Raw genomic sequence first — 13308 nt, 5'->3', positions numbered from 1 at the left:
AATAAAAACAAGTGGTATCATTTATTTAGACAACATTCCTTTCTTCCTACATTGGCATGCTTTTGTAACATAAAAATGTAAGCAAATTGTAGTATTGTTTGAAATTATCCCTCACATTGATTTTGTACAAATGCAGAGCAATACCCTTCTGATAAAAAGGGTATTGTCTCTCTGTCAGAGAAATGCAATTCCTCTGGAAGCCTGAGGTTTTATTGACTCCCTGGACTGTATTTAAAGAAAAGTCTCAGAGGATGGAGAAATCCCTGGGTTTTTGCCCTGGCTGATCCCTGTCTGGCAGGCCAGAGTGCCAGTTCAGGTAGAGCAGCTGACTTAGGCTAGATGATAATTGCTCAGCTACAGCCTCTATATTCGGCATGCTCAGCAATTTTCAAAGTGCTACCAGGGCTGCAGCCTGCAAGGAGTTGTTGGAATGAGGTGTGCTGAGGACCTTCAGTCACATCTTCTTCCTCACCCCCTGCCTGCAGAATTCTCAAAGGTCTGTGGATGATTTGTGCTAAGTTTTCAAAAGTCTTTAAATACGTAATACTTTAGTTGTCAAAACTCTTTGACTCAGTGTGAATGATGATTACAATTGTTTCCATACACATGAAGAGCACATCTGAGGCACTGAATATGGTCTCTGATCAAATACTTTCATCACAGTAAGACAAGCTGTGGAAGTCTGGGTTTGTTTGTGAAAATGCACAAGAACTTTAAAATTGTCTTTTACATTATGCCCAGAGAGGATCTGAACCAGTTTCCACTGAAAACAGTTGGCTTTTGCTCTTTTGCCCAGCTAAGAGGAGGATTAAGTTCCCCATGTGTTATTTGTCAGCAAAAGCCGTCAATATTGTCCTGGCTTATATAATCTTAAACTGTGAGGAATCACAACTGTTTTGTGTACTTGTTTTTCCCTTCAAACTTCTTGTAAGAGGATCCATTTTCATAACTCCCATTTTGCAGTGACTTGCAGGGTTTAGGCAAAAGTATTCTATGTCACTTCAGCATGCAATTTTAAAAAACTATGTACAAATTAAATGCCATCTGTAGCATCACAGGAGAGGTTTGTTGGGAGCAGACAATAGGCAGCAGCACCCAACATCCAACCACACGCATTTTTAGTCATCAATTTGTCTTGCATTCTGATTAGAAGCCACATCTTCTTTGTGCCTTTAACACAGAGGACTCCAGTGTTTTTTTCACAATTAAAGCTCAAGGGAGGTTTTTATACAGACAGACGCTCAAACATTTCTTCTTCCTTGCCTTTCCCTACTTTCACTGGACAATTTTGGCTGTATGTCCTTTTATTTTGAAAAACCAGTAAGCCATTGCACTTCTCCCATATGGTTGCACAGTTGGAAGGTTGTGCCAAGGTGCCCATCTTCTCCACAGGGATCCTACGCGAGTCAACGTACGTAAGCTCTGGAAACCAGAGGTCTTTGTGTGCCAGGACTTGGAAACCAGTTGTTGATGCTGACAGTCTAGTTAGGTTGGTGATTTGTGATCCACTTGCCATATCAGGAAGATCATTAGGAAAGTTGTGGAAAGGCAACTCTGTCCATTCCTCAGTCTCATTGAGGCAAAACCAATGAGGAGCCAACCTCATTATCTCTCAGATATTAAGGGTAAATTGCTCTGGCTCTGGTAGCTGGTTTCCCCACAGGAGAAGTGGGAGGACTCTGAGGCCAGTGAGATCTGTCAGTCCTCAATGATGTGTTCATTGGTAGACAAGAGGAGTGGTTTGGAGTTGCAGCTGACAGAGGTAACCGCTGCCCTCCTGACAGGCCTCATAGGACCCTTGTTTGCAATCATTACACTGTTTCAAGGACTCTTGTTCCAAACATATGCAAGGCTGTTAAAATGGTTAATGACACACTTCTCTGGAGAACAGGATATTTACTTGTGAATTGTTTTCAGGAGTGAAGAACTAATTTAGAAATGCAATTCCTTTTCAATATAGTAACCTATCAAATGTTCTTGTCACATTTACAGATGTTCTCCTAGGGTAAAAACAAATAGGCACCCCAGTCAGAATGCGGGTATAAACAAGTAAGGTCGGGTTTTTTGTGTCCGCTAAAACAGAAAAAAAAGAAGTTGCAATAGCTGCAATAGCTATCTAAAACTTACTGCTTGATTACCTATTTCTGGACCTTCCCCCACAGTAATATAATAATTAATGTCCAATTAACTCTCTGTCTAGTAGTCCAGCTGATGTATGTATTTTGTATTCTGTGACTCATTTAATTTGGCTATTTCCTCCATATAAAGTTCACCCCTACTCTGACCTTACAGACGTGGCTGTCTGTTCGCCCAACTGTTTGGTGGCTCAGACTCAGGGACCTCTCTCTGCCTGCTGTTGCAATGCTTCCCTCCTCATGGGGAGGTCAGTCCTTCCACATGGCTAATTATAGAGCCATAATTAGCTCCTCACACAACTGCATGGGGCAAGCCTTCATGAAACTGCTCAATATGAGCAAACAGAATGTAGCAGCTTGTTCAATGACCCCTCCTTATTATGGGCGGGCAAAAAAGCACAGAAGGAAAAGGCTTGGTCTTACAGAACCAAGGTGTCCTTTCCCCCTACTTTTAAACATTTTAGGCCAATCCAGCTTGGCTGGAAATATTCACCAAGCAATCTGTGGGCTGACAGAGTCTCTGTCAGCCTCTACATGGGCTGGGGAGAAGCCTTTGGTCATGTTGTATTTGATTTGTTTAAATGGTAAAGGAGAGCTACTCTTTGAGAAGGGTGGATTTCCACAGCTCCTCTGTTCCTGTTACAGAGCTGAATGGAGAATCTCCAAGGTGCAATAGCTCTGTGAATGCAGAATTTGTCTGCCAGCTCTTAGCCAGCCACAAAAGCTTCAGCTGTCCTCTATTACAGCGACCGGAGGAGGTCACTGGGGTGAGAGAAGGACAAGAATCTTGTTTGATGATCAGAAGGCTGGATTTATTGATATATGATATATAATACATTATTACTATACTAATAGGAATAAAACGAGAAGTTGCAGAGGCTTGCTAAGCTAAGAATAGAAAAGAAAGAATCTAAAACAAAGTTCTGTGTCCAGGGAATCTTCTTCCGAGCCTGCTCCTGTGATTGGCCCCCAACTGTACACATGGAACATGAACCAATCACAGGTGCATCCTATTGCATTTCACAGCAGCTGATAACAATTGTTTACATTCTTCTTCTGGGGCCCTTGCTTCCCAGAAGATGCACAGATCCCAAAGAAAGGATTTCTGTGAAAAAATGTCTGCGACAGTCCTCCTTCTATCATTCCTGGACTGAGCTCAGAAAAGAGTCCAGCTTGAGGGCAGGAGGGTGAGGACAGGAGATAATGTTGAGAGGAAAAGCTCTTGATACCACCAGGAGCTGTTGAAGTCCCTGCATGTAGCCTGGGCGTCTCCTGAGGCAGTGGGATTGGCTTGTCTCCCCATGTATTTCAGGCCAGGGGGCTGCTGTCTGCCCTCTCCTGATGACTGTCAGCACTCTCTGAAGTCATGTTGGGCTCCTTGGAGCCGTGGTCTTTGCAGTTGCTTCATTTCCTGAAGTCCATTTTCTATAAGAGTGTGCAATGTGTTTCTGCTGCCATAGCTGGGTTGCCTGGAGGTGATTTAGAACTTTTTTCTGCACCATTGTCTGGTTTTCTAGCCAGAAATGTCAGTCAGTTCCTTTTGTGTGTGTGTGTAAAAAGAGGGTATTTCAGACTCAGTGTTGGGCTGGCCATGCAGGATATGCCCTCATGTCACAGTAAGACAAAGTGTTGTGTCTCCATTTCTCTCCCCAGATCTGCAGCCTACCTCCACCACAGCCACAACTCAGCACTGCATCCCAGGCACCACGAACGTCCAGTCCCCTTCCAGCTCAGGTGAGTTCTTTGGCTGAATTCCATTATGTTCACACCATGGCAGAGCCTGGCAAGATCCTGGCAGGATTCTCTTTCAGCCTCCTCTCCCATGGGCAGGCCTGCAGACCATGATGGCCCAGCTGGTGGCTCAGGGACTTCCCCCATACTGCTCACCCCTCCCTGCTGGTCCTTCCAGAGGCTGTGCCCTCCCAGCTCTTCCCTGCTTTAGCCAGGCCTCCTACATGTGCCAGTCTGCCTTCCTGGTCCTTTGCATCCTGGTCCTGCAGATGCTGCAGCCCTGCTGGAGACAGGGGGGTAGCTGGGGGAACCTCCCAGGGCAGGTGCTGCTGACCTCCAAGGACCAGCATGACCATGCTGATCTGCAGCAGGGAGAGGAGTACTGAGCACTCTTGTCCACTTGCTCATGAGATAGCAGGGAAGGAGGGCACCTCGTTTCCACCTCTAAATATTTGTTCACGATGTAACCTTCTGTAAAATCTTGGCACTTGCGTGATTGATGGTGGTGATGAACTTGGTGATGTTCTTGGTGGCAAACTAGGGGGAAAAAACCCCAACAGATGAGAATATCCAATATGTAGCTAGTTTTTAAGGTGCTAAGTGGGTTATTCACAGGTTGGCTTGCCAGAATGTACTAGTTAAATGGGATTTTTGCTGTGGTTCCTCTCTCCAGGTCTTCTTTATACCTCTATTCTTGCTCAGTTTTGTGTTCTCAGTGCTACCCTGATGACATCAAAGTGGAGAAAGGGGAAAGAGAACACAGTTTGTCTCTAACACAGAGCCTGGAGCATGAAGAAACAGATCAAAAGTGATAGATGTAGGAACCTGGGACAGTGTGTTTAATCCCATTTGAAAACCCAAAAGGTGGGGTTGGGAGAAGTTAAATGTTTTGACCTGTATTTTGGCAAAGGGGAACTTCTTGCTGGAAAATGCTGGCTGAATTTTCTGTTAAGACCTTCCCTACATTCCTCTTCCTCCTTCCTCATCCTCTTCAAATTGTCAGGTATGTGGCACAGGCAAGTACTACTCCATTCCCACCAAAGGGATGGAAATGGAATGTACCGGGCAGAATCTGACTTTCCTACCTCTGCACAAAGCTGAGGTGACAACTGTTAAGGCAACACAGTATACACCACATCATTAATCTCCTGTGGTGGATAGGGAGGATCTCATATAATCATTTAATCCCAGACCACTGTGTTTCCTGATCACTGAAAATGAATGATGGCTGTAGGCATTTCTGAGTTTTTCATATCACTTTCCTCAGGCAAGACAGCATTTTTTCCCTGCTGTCTAAAGTAGCAGAAGATGTGTCTTCCAGAGGGAGAGGTGTAGAAGAGAGAAAGGAGCTTAAAAGGTCCAATTCATCAGTCCCAGTTTTCTTGATTTCTCCTGGCACTTGAAGCAATACTTTTAGGCACATCTGCTCTATGTTTGAAGGCAGGAGGAAAAGAAACATTGACAGATACATAAAATCACAGTAAAGCATTCTTATTACAATAAATACATCTGATTCAGAAAGAAAAGGTAGCATACTTTGATAAATTCTTTTCTATTTTGTTTTATTGCAGTATATAAGTTTTTCAGTCAAACCTCTCCCCTAAAGCCATTCATGAGGAAAAAAGTGAAGAGGAGAAAATGTGCCATAGAAAAGTTACACACAAGAGATTTCAAAGTATGGGCAAATGTATTTTTCTCTAAATAAGTGTCACTGCTTTTTGCATTATCACTGCTGAAAAAGGTTGCTTAACTATTAAAAAATGTAGATGCTTAAGCACTACATAACACTTTTAAAAATTATTTTTTATTTTACATTATTATCTACAATAGTGATAACCATTTTGAGAGTCACTGACACATTTATTATTCTCTCAGTAGTTGTTAATTATAAGATTGGTAGCTACCCAGTGACAACATACAATTCTTAAGGGAATTTTGCTGAGACAGTTGGTAGTGTCTAAGCAATCAGTATCAACACATCTACATCTGATCCATATTTTGGAATTAGATATAAATCACGTTGGTAATGAGTAGTGCATGAGGCAGTAACTAGTTCCATTAAAGTCTTGTAATTTACAGAAAAAAGCCATTTGTTCCACAGTGTGTTTAGTGGTAGGCATTTCTAGCAGCTAATTTGATGAATGTTTGTCTAGCACATGAAGAGTGGGTTTTTAGAGTTTTCATATTCAGCCTGATGTGGTTCCAACAAGAACAATTGCACCTCACAGGGGAAATTAGGTCAATGTAACTGGACAGAGATAGTAAATCAAAAGTATTCCCATGTTAAAGTGTCAATCAGGTGGCCTAAAAAAGAGGCAGATGAACAATCTGTGTTTAGTCTTCTGAAAGAGTATAAAAGAAAGGGTTTGTCTCAACTTTGTTTAATCCACTGCTTGTGAGAATGTTGTGCTGTTACAGAAACATAGAAGGTGACAATTTCATGTTATGGCAGTAAGAGAAAGAAAAAAATGGAAATAAGTCTCGTGTCTTAATCTCTGTGATATATGCTTAATCTTTGCTTGCTCAGCAGACATTGTGGAACCTGATAATAATGTTTGCAACCAAGATTTTTAATAGTCCTGAAGTACTCCAGAATAGGAAGCAGTATGCTAAAATGTGCAGTAACATATTGGAGGAACCTGACACTTCCAAATTCATTGCAAAAATATTCAGATTTCTGTCTTTACAAATATACACTTTCTCGTTCCTGTGAGGACTGGCATCTTAATAAATGAAGTTAAATAGACTAAAGAAATAGTAAAGAGTTATTAAAAGACATAGTGGTGAAGCTGTTCAGCTTTTTCCAGATTTAGTAACCTGTCATGATGGCTTCTGGATATAGATGGACATAAAGTGTCCTTAACCAGCTATTTTAAGCCTTCAAAATAGCCGTGATTTATTTTTCTGATTAAGGAGATATGGTAGGTGTGAATAAGGTTTACGTTTCCATGTTTCAGTAGCTGATTTGCATGAAATCACATGAGAAAAATCTACAGTACAAGAATGCAGTTATGTGTTGCACTTATTCCTTAGTTTTTAAATGACCAGGTATGACTGATGAAGCTACAAATAAGTTAAAATATTTTAGTTATTTAGCAGCCTAGCCCACCTTTGAGAATCTCTATTACTGCCTGTGAGTGTCTATCATAGCTATTAAAAGCTGAGACCAATATAACACATCCTGGGACTAATCTCTGAGTGAGGTGTTCTCCCAGAGATAGAGCTTGGGCTGTCATAGGTAAGCTTTAGAAGTGAGATGGAGGGGTCACATAATGTAATTAAAGGAGCTAGAATCCTTATCTCCACATGAAGCATTGGATTTTTTTTTCTGTGCAGTTGTCTGGCAGCTTCCCTTCCTGAAAAGGCATGGGTGTTCTCAGTGTCCCAAAATCATAGCTATGAAACTTTTCTCTCTGTATGTATTCCTCTGGGTTTTTCTCAGAGGGTTTTTTTTTTTGAGGGGGAAGGAGGACAGCAATGGGAGTTGTTAAGTACAAGGCAGGAATTGGGGAGTGAAGTAAAATCCCATTTTCCTGGTAAGTAAAAAAAAATAAATAATAAACCCACCAAGTAGTTTGAAGGAGCTGTGTACATTAAAATTTGAGATATCTTATTTTCTTTGTATTCAAGAGCTCTGACATAACAGAAATCTCCCAGACCGAGAGGATTTTTGGGCTGTGGTTATTCCTTGTGTATGAAGACTACATCCGGCTTTTTCCAGTACCTTCAGGATGCAAAGATAAATATTCTGAAGAATTAAAGAACTTTCTTCATGAAAGTTAATTCAGACATGTAGGAATACAGAGCCAGCCAGGTCTTCAGACTATGTAAATAACTGTGACCCTATAGACTTGTGAGGATTTATACACTGGTTTGTGCATGATGGATATCTGGTCCTCTCCAGATATCTAGTTTTCCTCTAGTCCTCTAGTTTTCCCTTCAGAGCAGTGCACCATCAGTTTGTGTAAGGAAAACCTGAGAGGTAGGACCAAGCACATTTCCATGTGTATTTTATTTATGAGTGACATAAACTGATATCCTATTCTGTCACTTAAAATCTGGATTAGCAATGAGAAAAGCCCTTCAGTTAAGATTTCATAAAATGAAATGATCTGCTGCAGAAGCTCTGTTCTGCCAGATATTTTGTGTGTGTGTGTGTGTGTGTGTGTGTGTGTGTGTGTGTGTGTGTGTTTGGCAGTGACATGAATGAAACTCAAGGAAAGAACATAAAAGTTAAAGTAGGTTCATATGGATCACAATGGCCTCAATGTGTCAGTGGAAGCTTTTGCACTTCTGCCTCAATAAATGTAGAAGTCTTTAATGACTGCCTGGAAGCATTCAGCCCACCTGGCATTATGATTGATATACCATTCTTCCCTGTGCTGGGTTAAGATTTTATTTAAAAATATCCTCTGAACTTCTTCACAGTCATCATTTTCCAACAGCATGTGGTCACAACAAACAAATTCACAGAGCTAATTATGCTTAATTTATCCTCTGTACACTGGAAGTCATTTAAAAGTCAGTTCATTTATACTGGTGTAAAACCAGGTAACACAAGTTGTAAGGCTAAGTGCTGCTCATGCTAGTTGTGTGGTAGGAAATCAGATCTAATAGGACTCTTTCAGTTTGAGTAGTTTCTTTTCATTGTCCCAGCTCTGCTTTTATTCACTCAAGGGGAGGTTTTTCATTAACTTCAGTTTTTGTAGGGACATGGCAATCTCCACATTTTTTGTGGTCTCACCTGTACCTCTGCACAGGTGTATAAGAAAGAAAGTTAAATAAGGTTTATGACCAGATCTTCAGCTTCTGAAAATCAGGCATCTCTTCATAGTGCTTATGATTATGAGTCTGTGTTTTTGAATCTTATAAATTTTGTGGGATTATTTAGGGGAACCTCCACAGTATGAATTGGTGTGTTCTGTGTTCTGCAGTTGAGCATGCTAAATTTTAAAATTATTCCAGTCTTTGCTGGAAAATCTTGGCATTGACATATATTGTACTGATCAAATTGAGGAGTGACATTTTTCTCGTAGGAAAGCAAAATACATTGCTTTGGATATCTTGATCCCAATTTCCAGGAGAGTATTAAGATTAGGGTCAGGCTAGTCTGATTTTCTGCCTGCTGGAAGTATAGATTTCCTACACTGCCAAAATGAGAGAGCAATATTCCCCAGATTTGCTTAATAGGTATAGTTGCCATCTATATCCTTCTATATATGCTCAAAAAAGTCCTCAGTCCAATTCTACCTGTCCAAATTTACACTCCAGTAAGAAAAAAAAAAGTGTTAAATGGAAATTTTAAACACTTCATTAAAGCACCATGCGTCTTAGCTGGTTAATAACTGATTAAATAGCCAGGGAAATTCCACACAAAGACGAAGTTCATGATGGCAGATGTTTTGCCAATCACAGTAGCCTGCAGACTGCCCTCAGGAATGCTGTCTTCCATATGAAGACAGCATTCCTGAGCATTCCATGGTCTTGAGAATATTTTTTGAAGAAAAGTGCTAAGCATATTGCTGTGAGCTGCCAATACAACAGCATGGTGATTGCTGCAGAATCTCTTGTCAGTGTTCTGTCCTTACAAGATCCTTGCAATGTGTTGCCAGCTGTATGCAGCCCTCACAGATGATAGTGTGCTCCTCACTGTGGCAGCCAGATTGTCACCAGCCTAATCTCATTCATGAGCAGCTATTTATGTAAGTGATCAGACAGCATCAGGCAAGTCATGTGGATGACCATTTATCTACGTCTGCAAGGGATTCAATCTGGCCACATGCTGATTGAAGCATAAAATGTGAAAATAGCTGTCTAGAGAACATAAGTTGGATTTTTTGTGATAAAAATTGCAAGTGTGCATATTGCCATGAAGTCCACCATGGCAGCTGGAGCTGGGGAGGCACAGGAGATGAACCTTCTGCCTGATCACCATCGTCAGATCCCAGGGCAGCGTTTGGGGTGCAAGTGGCTCACACTGTTGGAATATGCCCCTGGAGGGTAATTTTCTGCTGGTAGTGGACTTGCCCCTCATGTTCTGTAAGTGGGGTCTGTGATACATAAGTATAAATTGCTGTGGTTCCTGTCAAGGCGACTGGTAACAGAACAATTATGGCTTATTTCTGCTGCTTGCACTCAGCTGTGAGCAGGTCCTACTGCTCTGCATTTGTATCTACAAACCTCTGAAACGTCTCTGGCAGCCGATCTGAAGCTTCTTTTCTTTCCCTTTGCTGTCTGCAGGTCCAACAGATCTCAGTATGAAGAGGCAGTTAGCAAGCAGCTCTGGATCCTCCAGTAGCTCCAGCTCCAGACCCCAGCTGAGTCCCACCGAGATAAACGCAGTGAGGCAGCTCGTGGCAGGGTACCGGGAATCCGCCGCGTTTTTGTTGCGCTCTGCGGATGAACTGGAAAACCTTATTTTGCAGCAGAACTGAGTCACGCGACCTTCACACCGGCCTGGTCTTATCTCAGAATTTCCACTAATGACATTTTGATTTCCCAGAGCACACACTTCAGTTACTGCACAGTCTTTTAGGAGAGTTAATTACCATAATGCCACACTGTTCTTGATCCATAAAGTGATGTGTTAAGGTGCTTCAAGTGAACTTCGACCTCTGGTGTTTCCGAGGTACTTTACTGTGTCCAGGCTATTGCTTTTGTTTTAGTGTGTCAGCATAAATATCGAAAAAGTGGCTAGAAATTAACTCATTCTAACAAGTGAAGGAAACAGAAGATGCTGTGATGGTTTTTTAAAACAAGTGGTTCAAGATCCAAGTGCAATATTAGTGGAATGTGATACTGACTCATTGGACTTAAAGCTGCAGTATATGGCAAAACATTGCCAAATGTCCTGTTGCTACAGGGCACAATTGCAATTAAAAGGATCTTGTATTTTAAAAAAATGTAATTTTTATAAAAAACGAAACAAAAGATTTTTGTTTTCATTCAAGATTTTTCATTTTTACTTTGGTAAACTTTTTCACTGGTCCTGAAAATGTTTTGAGGAGCTATTTTAAGTCCCCCCTTCCTCTCTTGAATCCCTGGCTGTGCCCTTCTCCCCAACTTCATATTCTTTCTACAACGAGTAATTCTTGATGCTGGATAATTTCCTCCCCTGTGTACTGTAAATTGTCATCTATGGAATACCTTCCAAAGGAAGTATGCATTTCCTGCATTCATGCCATTCTCAACTCCATTCTGTAATATATTGCAGCTTTATTAGCAATTAATAAAGAGTTGAGCGTTTTTTAAAAAAGACATATCGTTGAGAAAAAAAAAAAGATGATTTGATTTCTTATGGTGAGCTCATCTGACTCCATGATCACTGCTGCTGTCTTATACAAGTCCCTCTAGTTGTGATTGGATGTAGATGATGAATGTTAAGAGGTTGCAAGTGACAATCTGAAAATTTGCACTCTTGTGTGTATTTATTTTTTTTCCTTAATTTAAACAAAATTCTTAACAAGGAAGGTCATTGACACTTCTGGTATAATTTGTATAATTCCCAGGCCTAGCTAAAACCTGTACAAAACTGTAAGTGGATGCAGCTGCAACTATAATAAAACTCTTCTCTCCCCTTCCCCACTCTTCCCAACCCCTCTATTTCTTATTTTATAATATTGATTACACATTAATGGTGTTTTCTTTGTGCACTATGGCAGGCTTCTTTTTAAGTATATAGAAAAAGGTACTTTAGTTTATGCTTATTGTACTATCTGTTCTGTTGTTTAGCTTTTGTTGAATAACAAGTTTCTTGTGCATTCCTAAATTTGCCTTATTTCATGTACAAAATTTTATGTAATTCCGTTTTTGACAATGAGTTTAAGGCATCAGTGATATTTTATATCTACTTGTTACATATAGTTTTCCAAGTAATGACTGTGATTGTGACCAAGTAATGTGCACTTTTTCTTGTAACTGTGGACATTGCTATGCTTTTTTTTCTCTAGTGTTTCTAGAATTACTGTTGCTTACAGTTATGTAAAAGAAAAAGAACTTTTGTGATACTGTTGGTGAATATTAATGTGAAAAAGCCTATGAAATATGAGTATTTTGGAGGTACATAGATACACAAACATCTCTAAGTTGTGGACTCATGTTCACATATTTAAATGAGAATTCAAAACCTGAGGGCTGGAATCATTTCCTCTGTTTTGTTTGGGTAAATAAACAGATTTCTGTGTTTAAATACATGATTGTGAAACATTATAACATTTAAATGGAATGGCATTTAAGGCTATAACTGTAATGGTCTTTAAAGAGGGAAAATGGCCTTCCAGTCCAATTAATGCAGCCCCTCAAATATTGTTTCTCAAAATTACTTAGTAAATCCAGTAGGATTGAGTAACTAGCATATATAATTTAAAGTTGGCTGGAGGTAACACCATTTTGCCACTCTACATTTGTTCTTAAAAAACTACTGGATGTCTTTTTAGAGGCCCCTGTTCTTGGATATGAGAATATTGTTGCAAATCCTTACCAGTTGTTGCCTATCACTCAGGAGGTGCATTTGTTTCTGCTCAGCTGAGCAGCCTCACCACTTTTCAAGCTCTTTTGCTAAATCCAGGTAAGGAAAAGAAGCTAGAGGACAAGGAGGTGAGAAATTTAATTCAGTTTTCTGTCCTCTGACTGCTCTTTCTTCTCCCTCAATTACTCCTTTTCTTGAGGGAGAAGTAGGAAAGTTTGGGGTCACCATACAACCTTCAAGGCCCATGAGTAGTTTTTCCTTTTTCCAGGTCTATTCCCAGCTTAATTTGATAGCTCACTGTGTCTTCTACACTATGTCTTCTACACAGATCCTCTTCTTCTGGGTGCCTCCTCTGGAATATTTAGGGTCTCCTTCAATCATAGGAGCAATTGATGTCCTCTAAAGTCTTATACAGATACTTAACTCTTTCCTCAAGTGGTTTGTCTATACCAAATTCCATCAGACAGATGGGAGTTTTTATTCTAGAGCTGTTTCTACCCCTAAGTACTGGGTTTATTAATTTCTTCTTTGGAACAATCACAGATTCAATTATGGCTTTAACTTCCTCTTCTAAGAGGGTACCGACATTCAGACCCATCCAGTGGAAGAGAGACCATAAAACTGTCCATTTTTGTGTGTGAAAATCTAGATCCAAGCATTGCAATGAAATTTGTCCTCTTGAATCCAGGTCTCAGAGCCCCCTACTTTGTGTCTGCTTTGAACCTTCTAAGGCAGTAAAAGCACAAGGGAGAACATCTTGCTCAGGCACCCAGAAACAACCTCAGGGTTATTTCTTTCTCTCATTCACATCTTCTGTAACAGAGGCCTGGTTACCTCAGCCTAAATATTCCTGTTAGGATAAGGCCAGTTTCTTCCAGCATGGTACATACCCAGTGTCCCCTGAATATGGCTGCTTAAGGCTGCCTTCAGAAAAGCATTACACTTCTATCCAACATCTTTATTAAACTAGTGCTT

At 40.5% G+C, this 13308-nt stretch overlaps 1 protein-coding gene across 1 annotated transcript in view; it reads left to right on the top strand.

The window, feature by feature from the left end:
- Positions 1-12056, top strand: part of NOL4 (nucleolar protein 4) — a 186617-nt gene extending 174561 nt beyond the window's left edge. Inside the window, exons 11-12 of the mRNA XM_059474206.1 lie at positions 3789-3869; positions 10107-12056. Of these exons, the coding sequence (XP_059330189.1) occupies positions 3789-3869; positions 10107-10300 (275 nt within the window). The 3' untranslated portion in view covers positions 10301-12056. The remainder of the gene's footprint in view (positions 1-3788; positions 3870-10106) is intronic.
- Positions 12057-13308: the final 1252 nt, after the last annotated feature.

Source organism: Ammospiza nelsoni, chromosome 1 (genome assembly GCF_027579445.1).
Source record: "Ammospiza nelsoni isolate bAmmNel1 chromosome 1, bAmmNel1.pri, whole genome shotgun sequence".
In the NCBI taxonomy this organism is placed as follows: Eukaryota; Metazoa; Chordata; class Aves; order Passeriformes; family Passerellidae; genus Ammospiza; species Ammospiza nelsoni.
The sequence above is the reverse complement of the archived record's forward strand: the minus strand, read 5'-3'. Positions and strand labels throughout refer to the sequence as shown.